Source organism: Pagrus pagrus (assembly GCF_965226575.1).
Source record: "Pagrus pagrus genome assembly, chromosome: 4".
NCBI classification, from domain to species: domain Eukaryota; kingdom Metazoa; phylum Chordata; class Actinopteri; order Spariformes; family Sparidae; genus Pagrus; species Pagrus pagrus.
Window position 1 is genome coordinate 30,444,546 of NC_140188.1, and position 19,949 is coordinate 30,464,494.

General features: G+C 41.1%; 1 protein-coding gene across 2 annotated transcripts in view; it reads left to right on the top strand.

The window, feature by feature from the left end:
* Window positions 1–3,365: 3,365 nt before the first annotated feature.
* The window catches only part of sorl1 (sortilin-related receptor, L(DLR class) A repeats containing), a 101,615-nt gene continuing 85,031 nt past the window's right edge, over window positions 3,366–19,949 (top strand). For both annotated transcript variants that reach the window (XM_084351131.1, XM_084351132.1), the window contains exon 1: window positions 3,366–3,790. In XM_084351131.1, the coding sequence (XP_084207257.1) occupies window positions 3,470–3,790 (321 nt within the window). In that variant the 5' untranslated portion in view covers window positions 3,366–3,469. The remainder of the gene's footprint in view (window positions 3,791–19,949) is intronic.

Consider the following 19,949-nt stretch of genomic DNA (forward strand, 5'->3'; position numbering starts at 1 on the left):
GACAAAGGGAGGAAATAAAATGCACGAAAACATGACACATGAGGGCAGAACTTCAAAATAAAACAGGAAATGTCAGGAAACAACCACCATGACACAGAGTACATACAGTAGATACCATCAATACTGTATTACATTTAATGATCAGATAATAATAATACCAATTTAGGTTAAATGGAGTGCATTATTAAAGTGTACCTTAATAATGACTTATTTCATTTTGCTTGACCAGTAACAATCATCCATAAAAACACAAAGTCTACTCCAGCCTTGAGTGCGACAAGGCCACCACTGCCTCTAAACTGCATAATTAAGAACCAAACCAAATTCAAGAGCAAGTCTTTGGTTACTTTAAACCATAATGAAACATCCTGCAGGGCTCCCATTGCACCTGTGGTGTTGTTGAAACACGGAACAAGCTTGTTTTCCCATAGAAGTGGGAGTCCAATTAAGCAGGAACGATTAAAATTATTGGATGTGTATGAATACAATCCCTGAATAAACCAATCAGTGAAAATAGTCGACTGAATCGATCACCTAGTAGAGACAATGAGGGCAAACACGTCTGGGTGATAGTGTTGAAGAGTTACAGTCGGGTCAAAAGTGTACATCCACTTGCCATCTGGAGTCCTCATTTTTCTGTGATGAATGAGTGAAACACAAACTACTTTGTCACAAAAACATTCCTGAAGTTGGGTTCAGTAATTAATTTATTATAGGTCTTCTGACAATGTGACCAAATCTACTGGATCATAAATATACATACAGTAACTTGAACGATCAGTTTAGGTGATTATAGAAAGTTGTGTGAACCAAATTTTGTTCGTAGCATCTTAACTTCTTCTGAGTGATTCTGATTGATAACAGCTGGTGTTTGATACACCCATTAGACACAGGCACAAACACTACAATGGGAAAGTCTAAGGTGCTCAGCATTGATCTGAAAGAGCACATTATTGATTTGAACAAGTCAGGAGAGTCACTTGGAGCCATTTCAAAGCAGTTACAGGTCCTAAGATCATCTGTACAGACAGCTGTTTGTAAGTATAAAGTGGATGGCATAGTTGTGTCACTGCCACGATCAGGAACAAAACACCAACTATCACCTGCTGCTGAGAGAAAACTGGTCAGGATGGTCAAGAGTCAACCAAAAACCACCAACGAGCAAGTCTGCAATGAATTAGAAGCTGCTGGCAGACAGGTGTCAGTGTCCACAGTTAAGTGTGTTTTACACCAACATGAGCTGAGAGGCTGCTGTGGAAGAAAGAAGATCTTGATCCAGAACAGCACCTTAAAGCTCAACTGTAGTTTGATGCTGATCACATGGACAAGGAAAAAACCTTCAGGAGGAAAACTCTGTGGTCACATGAAACAAAAGCTGAGTTGTTTGACCACAATGAGCAGCAATATGTTTGGAGGAGAGAAGGTGAGGCCTTTAACCCCAAGAACACCATACCGACTGTCCAGCATGGTGCTGGTAGTATTATGCTGTGGGGCTGTTTTGCTGCCAGTTGATCTGCTACTCTAAAGAAAGTACATGGAATAATGAAGAAGGTGGATTATGTCCAAATTCTTCCGGAAAACCTAAAATCATTAGCAGAAGATTGGGTCTTGGGTGCAGTTGGGTGAACATTTTAAGAACTGTAGCTTCGAATGAGGAAAATAGTTATAATTTTTTTTTGTTATTCAATGCATAAGTCAGAACATGCTATATTAGCTCTGGTTTTTAAAAATGGTGGTCATAAGCTGTTTTAGTTGGTCCTTGGTCACGATAACCCCGCCCCCAGCCCCTGACGTAACTGGCTCTCATTTCCTGACTAGCAAAGTGTTGGTGCTGCTCTGGAACCAGATTTCCTGGCCAGGAGCCAGTTCTTTGGCTGTCGAAACGTCATGAACTGGTTCCAGAGTAGACACTGGCTCCGAACCAGCACCTGAGCTGTTCATATCGTTTCCTTGGTTGAAAAGGGGTAACAGTGATGACAAGACTTCAAAAAATGATACTGATTTTCTTATATTGGAAATAAAGTGAATAAATGTGCTTCACACAACATCAAACTATTCCTTGACTTGATATTTGACCTCACTCACTTCAGACTTCAGTGGTGAAATGAACCAAAGAAGTACTGTTCTTCAGTACAATTTTCAGATACTTTACCTGAGTCCTCTGTACTACATTTATTTGACAAATTTAGTTACTCTGCAGATTCAGATTATTATTTACAGGTTTTTAATTGTGACGTGTTACCAATCAGATAGTGTTGTGGACGGGATATTGTGTGAGAGGATGCTGCATCAGAGCTAAAGGAGCACATTTGTGATGTAGTTTATTTTATCTGCAATCTGACAGAATAATCACAGATACAGATATACTGTAAATGGCCATTGTTGGCAATAATAATGGTATTAACCAAAACCAAGGAGCTGATTGTTGATCTTATAAAAAAGGAGGCAAAGATGCACACCACTGTCTACATCAGTGGAGCACAGGTGGAGCAGGTGAACAGCTTTATGTTCCAGCCTCGCAGTGAACCTGTCATGTTCATCACACATCAACAAGCTGGTTAAAAAAAAAAAAGCATAGAAAAGGCAAAAGAAGGCAAAATCCCCATGCCAAGACCGTTTGCAGAGGAGCAACAGAAAGCATCCTGGCTGGAAACATCACAAACTGGCATGGGTCATCACGGCCCAGGACAGGAAGGCTCTACAGGGGGTGATTAAAACCACCAGAACATCACTGGTACCATCTACAAAGCATCAGTGTCATTGGTGAAGTGAGATGTTTGCACAGAGCCCAAAGATACTAAAAGACAACACCCACCCAGTCCCAGTCTGTTCACCCTGCTGCCATTTGACAACACATACAGAAGTATCTGCCGCCGTACCACCAGACTACAGAGCAGCTTCACTCCTCAACTCATCACCAACACTCCACTATAAAAAAAAAAGGTTGTCTTGTATAAAATACAGGGACTACCACTTGTTTTTCATTGTAACAAATGAATCTTGAACCTGGAATAATCACAACAAGTGAATCAAATACTCACCTGTGCACTACAACAGAGAGTTGGTAAGGGCTTTGTTTACCATAGTTGAATATTGATAATAATTTTGTCCAAGATACGTGAACTGAATACATTAAATCATAGTGATTATCCAAAGAGACGGCTAATTTCCCATGTTTTCACATAATAACGCCAAATATTCGTCAATCATATCGTTTCCGTATCTTCTTTATTAATTTCATGTTTATTTGTGTGGCCTTTCTCTTGTACTTTTGTCTCCTAATAGAAACAACACATAGTGGAGCATCTGAGGCTTGTTGACTGCCTTTGTGTGTGTAGGCATGTTTTGAACTGACAAGTCCGGTCCTTCCCGACATTCCCCTGGCTTGTGAATGCAGCATCAGAGGCATCACTGCCGGTAGAAGGAGCTCTTCAGTCTTACCTAATGCAAAAGCCAAACATACACAAACATGGCGATATCTCAGGCAGGCAAGATGCAGTCCTCCGCTCTGTGCGCCTTATATTTATTAGTCCTCTGGGTTGTTGGAATAAATTCGTCGACTCTTCGTCTTCAGCCGCAGCAGCGTTACATTCTGCCGCAAAACAGAGGATTTTTCACAATAGAAGCAAACGAGGATTTGGCGGACGGAGATGGAGGAGGCGCCGCGGCTCCGGCGCTGCCTCTGGCCGCTCGTAGCGCCGCTGAAGGCGGGTCGGACTCCGGCGCCTACCCGCAGCATCGACGCCGCCGGAGCACCGGTGAATCGGCCATGCCAAAGGTGTACGGACAGGTAATGTAGTGCTCAGATGAGCGGTACCACTCTCTTCTGTCTGAATACTGTGCATCACCTCAGACTGCCCTTAGCAGGCAAGCATGTCTTGAAGAAATTACGCAAGCCCCAGTGTTGTTTTCTAAGTCACATCATTTCTTACATGTTATGATGAAGCAGCCGTGCTTGTGTTCACCGTTGTGTGGGGAGAAAGGGTCGCAGAGTGACCCGTTTAACCTCGAAGCAGCACAGCCGGTGAACAGAGCAGAACACGGCTCTGAGGCGGTCAGTTCACCTGGTGCTCTCTCAGGGTATCTGTGGGACGTTACAGCTCACCGAGCACAAGTAAGACATGACTAGTCACTACGTAGGTTAAATTCACGCCGAAGTTACCAGTAAACCCTGGTGACTCTGCAGACGGGTTCGGTCTTGTTGTCGGTGTGTTTGTGCGGAAACAATGCTTCTGTAGCGGTGGTTCTGCGTGAAGAGCGCCGAGAGCACAGCGGTGCTAATGCTAGGTGACAAACATGCTGTTGTTCCCTTCACCCTCTGCCTCAAGATGATGTCGTACTGAAATGAAATGAGAAAAGTTTGATGATGAGGACCCCAGAACTGTAAAGCAGCTCTAACTTGATTCAAAATAAGGCTGTGAATACTGTAGTTACACACCTGCTGGAACACAACCACAGACAGCAGCTATCAAACAGCTTTATTGTCATATAATGACAGCCTGTAGTTATTGAATCACAATTTCAGTTCTGTTTGTTTAAATAGGTAAAAAACCCAAGTAGGAGAAGACATATCAGTTTGGGAAATGTATACAGTAAGTGTCCAACAATTCAACCATGCAAGGTCAGATAAAATAGCAATATTTTAAACAGGGTTTGGTTTGGAGTTTTATCTGAACAGACACCACAGCCTTGTTTGAAATAAAGTATTATCCTCCTGATTTGTTCTTTTGCACCAGTCGGGCAGCTGTTGCCATTGTCTGTCCAGACTCTGTCCTAAATCAGCCACGTTTGATAATATTTTACTCTTACAGAAATACACTTGATTGGAAGTAATTACATTGGTTTTTCGGGCAGTCCATGCCCTTTGTCATAGTTATAGTCCAGTGTTGCTGTCTGGTTATTGGCACTGGTGCTATTGTCGTTCATTACGGAGACATTTCATCCAGTAGTCCGACGTCTTGCACAGGGTGTTGCACTCTCCTAGCCTCTGGCACTGTATTATAGCTATTGAGCACACACTGACAACACCGCCATGGAAGATGTGTAATGAAGCATCTCAGAACAAACTGTAACAGTCTGAATGAAACATGATTGCCCGGGAATTGCCTGGCTTCTCCAGGTGGAGAAATGATGGTGAAAGTAAGGGCAGCGTCATTGTGAAACTTACACTGAACTGGTCTGGGAACCGCCATAAACACAAATTAACTGGAACTGTAAAGAGGAAGCGTATCTGACGGTTCATCACATGTTACAGCTGTTCCACAAATGTTACAAGCAGAGCTGAAATAATTAGTTGATTTGCAGATCGAACAACTTTGACAAGTAAAATTTACCCAAATTCACTGGATCCAGCTTCTCAAACCAGTGGTAAGTTATGCAGCTATTTTAGTTGCAGTCTTAGTCTTTAGAAGAAAATACTTGTTAGTTTTGGTCACATTAACTCATTTTTATCCTTCATAGTTTCAGTCCAGTTTTAGTCGATGAAAGATAAATACATTTTAGTCAAAATGTTTTCTGTCTTTAAGCTACAGTGATTCAGTTAGGCCAACAATCCTCTGCATAATCAGCAGCTCCAGGTTTGCAGGTTTCTTTTCAAACATGTCGGACAGTTTGATCGCTCGAACAACAGGACAGCACATGATGACGCATTTCACTGGTCTGACCTAAACAGTTACTCGTTCCGGACAAATTAGAACGTCATTGTCAAGACCTTGAACTGATGTTAGCTAACCCATTAACCCAGCCAGCATTTGAATGGAAGCCAGGCTTATTCATTCGTTACTTGGTTACAGTAGGCTGAAACCTTTATTTTGAGAGAAAAACTGGCTTCCCCTCAGGCTAAACCAATGTGGCTTGCTAGCAAATTTGCCTCAAGTTGAGCTAGCCAACTGCGAGTAACACTACATTAACCTTAGCGAATTTATACTTAATTAACATTAGGACTTATAGTTAGCTAACCTACTGTGACTTTAATAGCAGGGTGGTACAGCTTTAAGTGTCTCTTCAGGTTAGTTGCATTATTCCCACTTGATTTGTAGCCACAGGGCGTCTCTCAGTCTCCTTTTACTGCATTGTGTTTACCTTTCTCCCAAATTTAAAAACACATAAAGTTTCCCATAGATCTATTCTGTTTTCAGACCAAACCCTTTTTGTGATGAAGCCATCATGTTGTCATTAACTTGCTGTTGGTTAGGGACAACGTCACCTGTATCCTGTGAATCCACCCAAGGGCCACAAAATGAATGTGAAAGCAGGTGAAAATAATCTTTATCTAAAAGAGGAAGAAGAAAAATCTGGATCGGTCAGACAAGAAAACAACAGTGTGGGTGTTAGTCATTGTATTAGTGGGTGTCAGTGGTTGAAAAACACTGAATTAGCTTGGTAGAGGAGAAGAGGTGAGCAGAGGGAAGTGTTTCTCTCCATCATTCGTCATCAGCCTGCTGTCTCATGCTGACTACCGCTCTCTTGTCTGGTGACACCCGCAGTCCAAACACAGCAGACAGGACAAATAGCCTCCAGAGAGTCACATCAGGATCAGGTTTCGTTGCCTGTGAAAGATGCGACCGGCGGAGGTTCTTATTAAATGCTGAGCTTGTCAAGTGTTTTTTTTCCCTTCAGCCTGTTGTCCCTGTTGGCTTGTAGTGTGGTATGACTGGACTTGTTAAGAAGCTTGAGCAGGCGCTGTAATTAGAGAGCGTCTGAGTGGGGTACATTTTGAATACTTAATTATGCATCCATTGAGCTAATCTGTGGGTAACTGAATTGGCTTGAGGTTTGATGGTGGCTTCAATGAATATTCAGAATAGGAGGAAAAAAGTCTACATGTATTTAATAGGGGCAATTTATAAGATATGGCCAGAATTTTCATCTAAAACATTTAACAAATGAGCTAACATTATGGACAGAGTGTGAAGAAACAACAGTGTTTAAGTTCTGTCAAAGATATCTATGATCCGTGTTGCAGAGATGTCTACTGAAATTAGTATGCTAACCAGCTAGCCCCGGCCCATCCTGTCCTGTCTCAATACAACTTTGTACCTAAAGAGGTGATAGTGTGATTGCCCTCCGTAGTTTCAGCTGAGAGATATAAAAGCGGCCAGTTCGATATGTAGTATAATAAAAATCAACCAACTCATCAGACGAGCACCAGTGATGGTAATGAAACCAGGATACCCTCCACCCCTACATAAGATCTTTTTATTCTTTTAATTGACAAACAAATGAACTTTATAGTTAAATCAACACCAAACTGAAAGAAAGAATGTGTCGCAGATTGAAAACCATTCTCCTGCTCCTGCCTCCAAGTAATATGTGCTTTGTTGTGTTAAATGAATTAGCTTTTTATTTCTTTGGCTGTATATCTGTCTCTGTGTCAGTGTTATATAGTCAGCTGTTTGGAAACATAAGACTGGTGGCTATGGGAGAGGAGCATCCTAATGACAAGATAAAACTACTTTAAATCCTCCTATCTGCAGTTCGTTCACCAGCTGTTGTTGTTGTTCGTAGACAGTGTCACTGCTATTTCTGGTCTTCTGATGCTACAATTACCTCTCTTAATCATCATGTGCTCGCACTACTGTGGAGTGTAAATAAACAGTAAGAAGCAAAACCGTGAGTGTGCAAGAATTTCAAATATATGTTTGGCGATATTTCTATATTTACCACCATGTCCGGGAACATTTCACTCCAGCAACACAAGTTCACATTTAATTAATGTCTGTTTTGCGTATGTTATGTAATGTAGCAGCATTACATAGAGAGAGGGTTAGGGTTAGGGTTAACCTGTGACCACTTCTTCAAAGCGTCCACATGCACTTTCAAACACTTGGAGACTGATCGCTCTTTGCTTGTGAAAACTAATTTGATTAAATTATGCATTTTACATTTTGAAGAGTGTAAGACAACCTTTGCAGTCAGCATAGTTGAACATACAATGAAGCTCCAAAGAGGCAAACAGATTTTTGGCCACCTGGAGGCAATGGAGTAAGTTGAAATCACAACATATTATCACCTTCAGGAACATCCAGGTAACTTAAAATGTTATTGCTCATAGTTTAGGTAAAAATTTCTTCAGAAACGCTCTACTTTGGAGTGACGCATGAAGCCAAAAAGAACGACTTCCTGGGTATAAAATTACCCGGATCTTCCACACTGTGGGACCCATACAGCATGTGTACCAAAGACGTCCACCAGCTGAGCCAGCTAACTTCCAGTGTAGCCCCCCGCTAGCTTGAATGGAAATAAAATTATTTATAGCTCTTCTGGACTTTCCAAATGTTACTGGACCCAGAAGGATCAAATTCTGATAGTGGAGTCATTTTTTTGAATTCACTGTTACAGCCACTTCTTTCACAGGATTTTTGACTTGGCTTTTGGAATATCACTGAATATAATCTCTGTGACAATCACAAGTTTATGATACTTACATGTTTTGTTCAGCAAGATAATCTTCACAGATGAACACCACTTTTGTGATTTTCAGGGCTTAATTTAAATCACTAGAAGTACAAAGGTAACATCTATAAAGAGACTACATTGTGGTCTTACTACACAATTACTATACAGGTTTTCTATAAATTGATCAATGTACGAGTTGTAAAGTCAGAGTTAGAATAGTTTGTAACTAAATTGGCCCTGTAAAGACGGACTAGTGAGTAGATGAGTCTCCTTGTTCGCTGTGACGACGTTTAATGTCTGTAGTCTCATTTAGACACTTGTTAGCAACCGCTAACCCTTTTGAACACATGGAAGAGCTTTATAATTAAACTGTGGGGCATTTAATGATGGATTTTATGTCGTAGAACACAACGTGTAAATATCTTCGGTCTGTGGTAACCACACACCTTATTTCACACATTTAACTGAAAACCATTTGAACAAACCCACTGACCGCGAAACGAGGGAACTGGAAGTTCACAAATGCTAACTGATTTCTGGCTTTTAGGACTACAGACTACACCACTCTATATCCTTTCAACACTGAAGCCTACTGTGCCACAGACATATAAAGAGACTGGAGCTGCTTCGGTGAGCGACCACAGCTGTGGATTCAAAGGAGGGAAGCATATATTGCCAAAGTTACAATAAACATCTTTCTTATGATCTATTTCTGTGATGACAAGCACGCTCAGTTTCAGTTACACAACTGAATACACCCAAAGTCATAGCCTATGGTAGGGCTCAACTACATTTGTCTGAGGACAAACAATCTAAAAAAATGGGAAGTCCATAACAATAACTAGATACTTAAATAGAAAATGCTCTCAGACCTTTGACAAGAAGGCAGGCAGTGCTCAATACAAAACCCACAGATCAACTACCAATCATCCCAGGAAGCGGACAAAAATACTCAGTTTGAGACCCATTGTTACAGTTGCCAATGAAAGTAAACCAAGTGACGACTCTTAGTGTCTATTAGCCAAACGTAGTGATTTTCGGACAACTCTGTTTGTTAGTCCTGCCAGTGCGCTGCTGTTGGCTCCAGGGAACGGCCAGCCTGACAGCCGGGTGGTTTGATAGTGGTTTCACGGAGTGGGGGGATGGAGTTGGAGAATGTAATTCTGTAGAATGTCTGAGCTATGAATTACATACTGTTCTGAATGGATCATCAACATCTCATCAACACTATCATCTCTACTCCTAGTCAAATGTTTGACTGACTGTATAAATAGTTTCATCATGTTTAGGCGCAGCAGTCAGCCAAACATGAGCTAAATAGACAATATGGATGAGGTGGGTTGTAATTAGCACAGCATTAAGTAATATAGGCAACTTTGACCCAAAAACAGAAAAAGTCATCTTAACAGACGACCACCTGTGTGAGAGAGGTGTGTGTGCGCGCATTTAAAATCCAACTGAATGACAGAGAGTCACCCAGAGTTGGAGCAGTGTGTACAGCAGTGTTTACAGCAGCATCAGTCTCCCACGAGCTGCATCCTCAAACCACCACACACACACACAGTGCTGACACACTCCCGCACAGCTTCATGCCACACGTCTCTACCCATAACACTTGCGTGCCGATTCAGATTCTCAAAGCCTCCTTAAAATTCATCACTGACTCTCACTCTTGGCTCCCTGAGCTCGGGCTGGAGGCACTAAAACCGATTGTGTGTGTGTGTGTGAGTGTGTAACAGCACTTAGCTCCAGTATGAAAACATCTTCATTAGTTTTTCTCTGGTTGAGTTTGTGCAGCTGCTGTCAAGATGTTTCAAGCAGAGCTTTCTTGGTATGGTACAACTTTAGCCCACTTGTCATTCAGCCTTAAAGACCTTCAATATAATATTTATCATTATATTCTACATAGTAACCAGCCTTGCATTATTAGAGCCATGTAAACATTCAGTTTCATCTACACAAATTGATCACCAGTTTTCCTGCCTCTTCTGATCCTTTTAAGTCTTTTTTGTTGTCTCACTTTTGTCAACAACTTCCTTTCTATTAGTGAAGGCTAACCTGAAAAGAACCCAAACGGGGATGTCCCACTGTCACATTGTGAGGACAGTGGCTCAATTGTGCCTCCTCCCTGTTGCCAGAAATACACTGCTAGCTAACAGCACAGGCTAACTTACACATGCAAACTGGAGAGCGTGCAGTGAGCCCTCATTGCCTGCCAGTCCTGCAGAGATGATGTCATTGTTTGAGACTGGCTCTGCCGCCGATGCTCTCCTGGCCACGATGCCCCCACCCCCCACTCTTCCCCCCACAGTAGAAAAATGGAAAGCTCAGAGCTGAGGGGGGAAGAGGGTGGAGGGAGAGAGTGTAGGCTAAATGCCCAAGCGTATTGTTGCTCCGTTCCGCTCCTTGGTAGTACCAGACACAGAGCCCAACTCCTCCACGCTACCAGTCGGATATCAAAGTGCCAGAAGGGTGGGAAGAAAAGAGAGGAATGCAGCAGATAGCAAAAGAGTGGTTTCTGTATTTGCTGTGAAACCTGGGCTGCAAAGAAATCCCTTGTAATCAAATGAAGTGTCATTTTCTTGATGCTAACACAAAAATCTTTGAATTTTTGTTCCACATAATTGTGTAAAGACAGCAGAAGCTGCCTGACAACACGTGAAAGGATCACATTTTCTTTGTGGAAGAAAAAAACAATTTTTAGGCTGGGAGATGCAAAGACTTGAAAGGAGCCGTGTTATGGAATAACTCCAACACACTGAGATCCTCTTCCAGATGGATGATGGGAAATAACACAGACTGTACATGTGCCAACACCTACTGAGGGAATTAGTTTCTAGCTTATTGTAATAGATTGGGTTAGCAGCATTTTCTTCAGTTTGTTTAACTGTGTCGGTGGTGTAAGTTTCACTTCCACTGCTAATCCTCTGACGAGACCTGTCTGACCTGCACTTGTCTGGTCTGGATGACAAACGCGGAGAGGCTGCATCACATCTACGCCTGGTCATGCTTTTGTGAACACTTTCTAATGCCGATGAATATGCTTTATGAATATGAAATACTGCAGTTGAAAATGTCCAAATGGCATTGGTTTCACCCCAAATAATCAATATACATTAATAAGGCTTTCAACTGTTGTCAGACAGTTTTAAAAACCCTGCAGCTAGACAAGACCAGAGGCTTTTTATTTGGATCTGAGCACAAATAAGGAATGCAGCCAGTTGCATGTAATGGCTTGTTAGTGAAAGGAAAAGCCTTGCTCGACTGCTTGGGATGTGACACAAATACACATGTAAGCATGTAGGGACAACACAGTGCCATTTGAAGTGATTGAAAACCCTTTTGTTTTTTTTGCACTTGATTTTAAAGATGAGAGGATAAAGATTTGTTTTATGATTGCTTGGTGCGGAGAGGTATTTCCTGTCATGCAGGCTCAGAACGTACAAGCTACAAGCTGTTTCCTGTGGTTTTTGTGGTCTGTTCAAGTGCAGCTTTTTGGTCAAGACATAGGTGGCGTGATTTGGTGCAACAGTCAGCCTTGGTTGTCACGAGTTCTCTGATGTTTGGTGTGTCAGGGCCCTGATTGACAGTTAGCAAGCTAGCCAACTCAGAGAGCTTTTGTGACTGACTAGTGTTTTTTTTTTTTGCTGGGTAGGGTGGTGCCAGCTACAGTTCTTCACCACAGTTTCTTAAATTTAAGAAAAAATCAGAATCAGAATCAGCTTTATTGGCCAAGTATGTGAAACACAAACAAGGAATTTGACTTGGTTATTCTTCGCACACGATGTACATAGATGTAAGCATGAACATAAACAAACATAACAAACATTCAACTAGAAGGAACAAGAACAAGAAAAAAGTAAGCTAACGGTACAAATCTAAAGAAGCTAGCAGCTGTTTCCTTTTTTTGTTTGTTATGTATTTAAATTTCAAGGTTTGTCTCTCTACATACAGAATAACAAGTTTCACCCTCGCACCATTTTGCAGGTTTACGCCATCAAAGACGATTGTGATTGGTTTAAAGAAATCCAGAAAGTCAGAGCGGTTTTTCCCCCTGTAGCAGAATGATGATGCAGCCAGACCTTTCTCTTGAGCTGACATGTAGCTGTGGACATAGGACTGGCCCTTGGAGATGAGGTCAAACATGGTGTACCAACTAGTCAAACAGTCTCGTCTCAACATTATTGACCTTACATTTACTGATTGACCTCTTTTATCTGTTTTCAGACAGTCTAAAAATGATAGAAACATTTCATTGTTAATAAACAGGGAACAAAATAAATTAAAGGGGATGAATAATGAGAGATATTAAAAATGACAAATAAATAATTATTACAAATGTAAGAAGCCTGATGCCTGACAGCCAAAAGATTAATTTACTTCTCTTGTTCTTAATTTCAATTCTGTTAGGAGCACACACATCTAATTTCCTTAAGTTACCCGAGCGTTAAAGCCCACACCTGCTCTTCACCAGCTCTTTGACTGATAAACTAAAGTTCCATCAGAACACATGCGTCGTGTTTGAAGTTGGATTTCAGAGTATTTTTTTGTTCCTTTCCCTGAATTTCATCAGCTCTGTGTATAATGTGAGTTCTGTGTGCATGGCGGTGTCGTGGCAGAGCAAAAACTATCTTTTGCTGACTTGATGGATACAAACCCATTCAACACCAATGTACAGTCCTATTTAAAGCTAATACAGCAAAGAAAAACCATTAGCAGAGCCCAGGAGCTCATCAGAGGCTCTCTTGTTAATGAGGTCCTCGTTACCTGCACTAGCTTCAGCTGCTCCTGCCTAACTTGTCACCTCTATTAATCGCTTTTAAGTGCAACTTAATTAGTTATTTTTTGACTAAAGCTGTGATTTGTTAATGAGATGTCTTCTGTCTTATCATAAGGAAAAAGTAATCATTAACCAGAAGAGAGACTTCTAATTTGATATTTTCAGTGCCCCTGTCTGGTCATCTACACAGCATCTTGGTAGACATGCTAAAGTGCTAGTTAACTAAAAATTTCACACCACTGATTGCCTTACAGACAAGTTAGCAAGGACAAGAATGTTATAATGTTATAATAAGATGAGTTGGCTCATAATAGTAATTAGTCGAGCTGGACAGAGTGATAAAATGCCTTACATTTTCAATTATTGTTTATTTATGGGATGCATGGTGTCTAAGAGTCTTCGTGGCTATTTCCAAATTGCCCTCTATTTAGGGACTCAGTGGGCCTTAACATAGGAGCCTGTTTGACCTGTCTCACCTGTGCTGACCAAAAAATCTTTTTCAAGGAAGGACAAGAAGGTCTTCATGAGGCCCCTTCTGTGCCAGCCAGTGGGTTGGAGAGTAGAAGTTGGAAATTGTCACTGGAAGGATTGCAGGACTGTTTTGTATTTCTTAACTTTTTTAAGAAACTCACATTTTGCTTTGAATTATGTTTTTGTTGAAAAATATTTTTTTAAATTTAATTTAATTTATTAAATTAAGTGGCGTTTGTTCTTTTTTGTCATCAACACTCGGTTGACAAAACATTTAGTTACACTTATGTAACTAAAGCTAGAGCAGTCTGATCCGACAGTTGAACAATAAATCCTCCTTTCATCAAGGTTATATAAATATCAGTTTTTTTTGTGGTATATTATATTATGCACAGAGATGTTTCTAATATTATATATATTGTATAGAATGTGGCATTGGAAAGAAGTGAACTTACCCAACCTTTGTGGCCGACTCCTGTGCCAAAGGCTAATGGCTCAAGGCTACACTAGCCACTACTAGCATAACACACTCCGATCTTTGACACAGCTGTCTAGGGCAGGTTGTTCAATACAGGAAAATGTCTTATTTTTTTATTTTTAATCATTAGATGCTAAATTAGATTCTCCATAGGCAGATTTTAACCACACATCTCTGAAACCATTGAATTCGATTGTTAATGTAAACATTAATATTTATTTTGATAATGCACCAGGTTAGTACAGTGTACAATTTATAACATTGGTTCTCTCAGAATTTTTTTCATATCTAAACAAAAGCGGTATTTGTTACTGTAATATCCCTAACTGAGTTAATATAGAACCAATCAGCTTGTATAGAATGAGGAGGTCTGTAGTGATACCCAGCTCTATGTGATGTACTCAATTGTAATGAAAGTTTTGACCTTTTTAAACTCTTCATCTGACAATGTTATTGGATTTTAATGCTTACTCAGTGAAGTATCGTGAATGCATTTACAAATCAATCTCTGAAATGCAACTTTGGCAATAATCCATCCAGATCAGATGCCTCTTGGTCCAAAATTTATAACACCATCAACGTAAATTTATTAAATAGAAAATATTAGTCAAACATTGGTTTGGAATTTGTCTCTGCATCATGCTTACAGATACATAGAGTGAAGTCTACCTTTTTTTTTGTCTTGTTTCTCAATTTGATTCTTGGTGTATATGTACCAATTTATGTAACTTTAGGCTTTTGCCACATAGTTGTTTGTGTTCTATTAAATATTTGAGCAGGATGTGGCAGTGCAGATATTAATCTCGCTTCCCCACCAGAGAGAGAATGGGGAACTATTAAGATGGCGATAAACTCACTGTTCCAGTCTGTCGGCTCTCAAGGTCTGGCTGAAGAGTGACCCATCACAAAAAGAGTGAAATCCCTCCCCTGTGCCACTTCCCGACGCGTTTGCTGGGTTTACAGAGTCCTGTCAGCTCTGTCAGGTATGAAGGGTGTGCACAAGATAGCTTTTGGTGAGACAGAATGCATTATGTATGTGAGTGTGAGACAGAAACACAGATACCATGGCAATGCAGTAGCCTTGTTGGTTGTCTTCGATGCGCTTTACTCCACCCCCCTCCCTCCAACCCCCAACTCCCCAAGTGACCACAAAGCTGTCACAGAGATTGATGTACGGGAGCAGATAAGGAACACCTCTCTGCCACTTATAGAGCCACCTCTGGACTATCCGCCATGTTGCAATGCAGTGTGAGGGGAAATGGAGAAAGAAAACAACACATATGCAATATGCTAAATAGGAATTATACCATGACCAATACTGAATTCTTGTTAGCCTGAAGGTGTGTATTATTTTCAGACAAGACGCTTGGCTCTGACACAGCTGCTTCATCCTATGTCCTTCATCCTTCAGAGTTGTCTCTTTCCAGATGTTACTATTATGTTACTTCTGCTTCTGGTTACAAGAGTAGGACAGGGTTTCTTATCGGTGCATATTGGACAACATATAGTACATGCCGATACTGATATGTCTGTGATTGGCCAGTATCTGCAAAATTATATATTAGTATTGGTATTTCTCTTTATTACATTTAGTAACTTCCCCCCCATGTCGTAGTTCTTATTGTTAGTGGAGGAATCAACCATTCTTGTGCAGGATTCAAGATGCCGACACATCCACAAGAGATTCACAGGAAACCAACAATTAAAAAAAAGGAGCTTCAGTGTTGCTGTGTGACAGTAGCTCACCTGCAGTTGAATCAGGACTGATGCGACATTTCCTCCTGCAAGAGTTCAACATGCAAAACCACAAATGACTTTTATTATGATGCAGGCACAGGAGCAATGTCACTGAGGGAGGTTTGCATTGGCTTTTGTTCAAATGATTGACTTTCATGGTTTAAAACCACAAAAGGCGATGAATTGTCTGTCAGCTTAAAGTTTGTGCGACTACACAGGTACAGGATGGTCTTTTGTTGCATTTCTGACAGATAAGCTGACCAAGGTGTGTTTGCTTTCATTTCGGTGATTTTAAACAGAACTTTGGGAGTTGTGGAGTAAAACCAGTAACCACAGGTGTAATCAAATCTACCAGGATGACATCTGAAGGGTTTTCACTTTAAAAAGATATGTAGTCACGTAGATTGGAAAAATGAGCAGTCAGCTAAAGAGTTCAGTGCTGTTTTGCAGCCCATTTTAAAGTGTTCATTGTTGGATCTCCTGTTCAGAGAGACAGACACTGTCACTGTAAATGTGGGAGGTATCAATAATGATGTACTTACACAGTGCACTGTTAATTTTCAAGTTTCAAGTGGAGGTCGTTTGATCAGAATTGAAGGAAAATGGCTGCTGTCTAATAGGCAACTGTCTGGGCATCCATGTCATGAACATGTTTGTAAAGCTCTGGTGTAGCCTTGTGTGCTTGTGGGAGGAAGGTCCATCAGTGGAGCCTGAAGGAGAGCTGTGAGGCTTAAATTATGAGCCAAACACCAAGGTCTGTGCTCTGCAGGCTTATACTAGCAGTATATGAAACTAACAAAGGTGCTGTGTTGCATAAGAAGATAACAGGGAGCTGTTATGGTTTGCAAATGCTCCTCATTATGGTGTCGATAGCCCATTTTATTGGTGCTGCCTCCATTTTGATCCACCACCTATGAGCAGGGCAGCGATGATATCCGTATTGTCCCTTGCAGCGTTAACTCTAATGCTGCAATTTGCTGCAACCTGGCAAATAGTTTCTATCTCACAGTCATCATCGTTCTCTAGATTCAGCTGTGTCAGTCCGTGGAGCCGCTGGCACCCTTTTGGCCCGCTCGCACCGCAGCCAATGAGGCCGAAAATGCAGAGATTTACTGCTGAAACACCCCGGCCTGAGAGACAGCCCTGGTTTTACTGAGGCGGCCCTGAGGGAGGCAGACTGAGGAAGATGGAGAAGAGGAGGAGCAGGAGGCTGATGACCAAAGCAAGTTGATGGAAAAACAAGTTGTGTATCAGGGAGGCTGGCATCATGACAGCTGCTCATACTCGTCCCTTTGTTTTAAGTTACTGGAGTAAAAGGTTAAACTGGTGTCTTGTTGGCGACACACAGTCTAGTCCTGCAGGAAGTTGGCTTTGCTGTTTTCTGGAAATGACTTCAGTGTCATGCACAAGGACATATCTCTCTACGCCAATCTCTTATGTCTCATGCTATTTTATGATAAATATGTAGACTTACCCATCCCCCTAACTAAAAGACAATATGTGTTGTTGCTGCATTGCTTTATAGATTTTTGAGGCCTCTGTGGGTGGTGATATTGGCGTCTCTGCTTTTTCTTCCATGTATCCCTCCTTGTATTGTTGTTGAGTGTTGCAGAATGTTGAATTCAATCCTTGATGTTAACAACATAACAGGCCCGGCGACGCTCGCTGCACTGCCAGTGTCTCTTCTTAACTGCTATGTTAAAATGTTTCAGGCTGAATATTTTATCAAGCTCCATTTCCTTGTGCTATCGCAATGCCAGCGTTTTAGCATCGCCATCATTGTTGTGTGAGTTGACGTTACAAATCAGAAGTGGGTCGAGGGCTGTGTCTGCTCACAGCTGACAGGGGCAACAGATATATTTGTTGTTTACTTCACGGTGTGAGCCACTAGGAAAGTGCAGAAAAAGCCTTTGAAGGGAAAAAAAGAGCCCTTTCAGAGGCTTGCCCCCTCACAGGATCATCAATAAAAGATAAGGGAAGGAAAGCAGCACTGATGGTGAAGCAGTGACAATGAAAAAGATGAAATAGCCTATTTCTTTTCATTGATCTTTGTGCCCTATGGGAGGAGCACTGAGAATGGAATTAGTATGTGATGCAGCAGGTCATTACATTACCCACCCTGTACATGGAAGTAGACATGATGTACCTACATATGCACACTATTACACCTTTATCACAAAGGTTGTATGGTAAAAGGAAAAGTCTTTCAATGTTGTGTGTTTTTTGTCTAATCTCATAAAAGGACCAAAACCAACAATAAATTGATCCTTGTAACAAATGCGGTCTATGTAGCTCGTTTCTCTCTGCTGTACAGCTCCATTGTTGTCCAAAAACCATTAAACACATCAATGAGCCACACTGCTGCACAGGGTGTTCCTTCATTACCATGAACACACACTGTAGTTTGCCCTGACTCAGTCGAACATACACCGGCCTGCTGCTGCACAAACTCACCAGCGCAGCAAATGTATGTTCATCCACAGCTGAAAATAGTTCCCAGCAAACGCACTGTTTGATGAAAAATAGTTCCCTGCGTTTTTGTCTGACTCTTTTCTGAAAGTTTGCACCCTCGTTTGCAATGAATGAGCTTGGTCTTTGTGACACAGAGAGGCTAGAGAAGTATTGAGAGACGGGTGGCTCAGACTGTACAATATTTTTGTCTCCTCAGATGGTCACTGTGTCATAAATACTTGCTGTGACTCGACTACATGTTGGTCCTTGACCGATCAAAGCTTACAGTCACAGAATGTAAACAAACAACAGCGTCTAATTTAGTTTGTATTACCGTGTTTGGAAAAGTTTAAAAACAGAAGAAAGAAATGACTGTGACCATTCCTCTGTTTCACAACTCCACCCTGCGGCACCAACAACATCATTCCTCTTTGTTTCTTCATATTAGAGTTGTGGACAGAATAGTGTTCTGTACTCCTATTGGTCAATGTTTGGAAAAAAATCTGAACATGTTAGTCTTTCCATCTGGGCATCGTAAGGCATACCAGATGTCATGAAAAAGGAACTGTTCTTTTCCACTGGCCAAATGGCTAGTGAATGTTCGGATTTTAGCAGCCACTCAATATATTACCATTGTTTTGTTGGCTGGGGAATGAAGCAAAATTACCAGCCACTTGCATATTTTACCAGAATTTGGGCTTGTAGTAGATGGTGCTAATTTTGAGCTCTGCCCACTATGATATACTACACAGGATAAAACGATCAGTCATTATGCCCATCGCATATATTTTGTTTTTACAACGTCCTACGTCTGTCCGGTCTGGTTCTAATCGTGTAGTCTGAACCCAGAATAACACATTGTTGGCTTTTGTCTTTTTACTGGAGTTTTTGACAATCAGAAAAAAAAAAAAAAAAAAAATCTGCCCTACCCACGGAACGTAGAAATTGTACTGACATGAACCTGCATTCTTTAATATCAAACCTTTAAAGCTGCAGTAATAGATTATTTTGGACACGACACAAAATTACACCATCACCAAATGAACACTAGCATTTTAGCAAACTTATTCATACACCCAGCAGACATGGAGCAACATTAGCAGTCATTTGGAGTTGTGTTTCTGTTCACTTAATAAACATGAATCCAACCTACACTCTTCTTTCAGCTGTATCTAACCATGTTTAAACTAGTCGTAACTTTGCTGCGGGGTGTGTTTGGAAGATAACTTCCTGTGGACTATCAGAGCTTTTCCAGGTTGCCTGCTGGGTCTTAAACATGGTTAATGAGAGTAAAATCTATGAGCCAGAAAACCAGAACAGATGATAAAATTGTTTTTAGTATTGAGCAAAACTGCAGAGTTGTGTTATCATTATTCTCTGTGAGTTTGTCATATGAGCGACACCTTTTACATTACAGATATTCATATGGATGATTTTTTATGTAAAATGATTTACCAGTGCAGCATTACCTTGTTGCTCATTAAACTGCTGAGACTATACACCCAGTGTGTTTTGTACTGTTGTTGGAACTGCTCTGACAGGCTCTACTGCATGAGGTTGTGTCAGGTCACAGCCTTGTTTGTTTGCATACCTTGAGAGTTGTCATGAAGCTTGGAAGGGTAGTTCAGCTCCTTG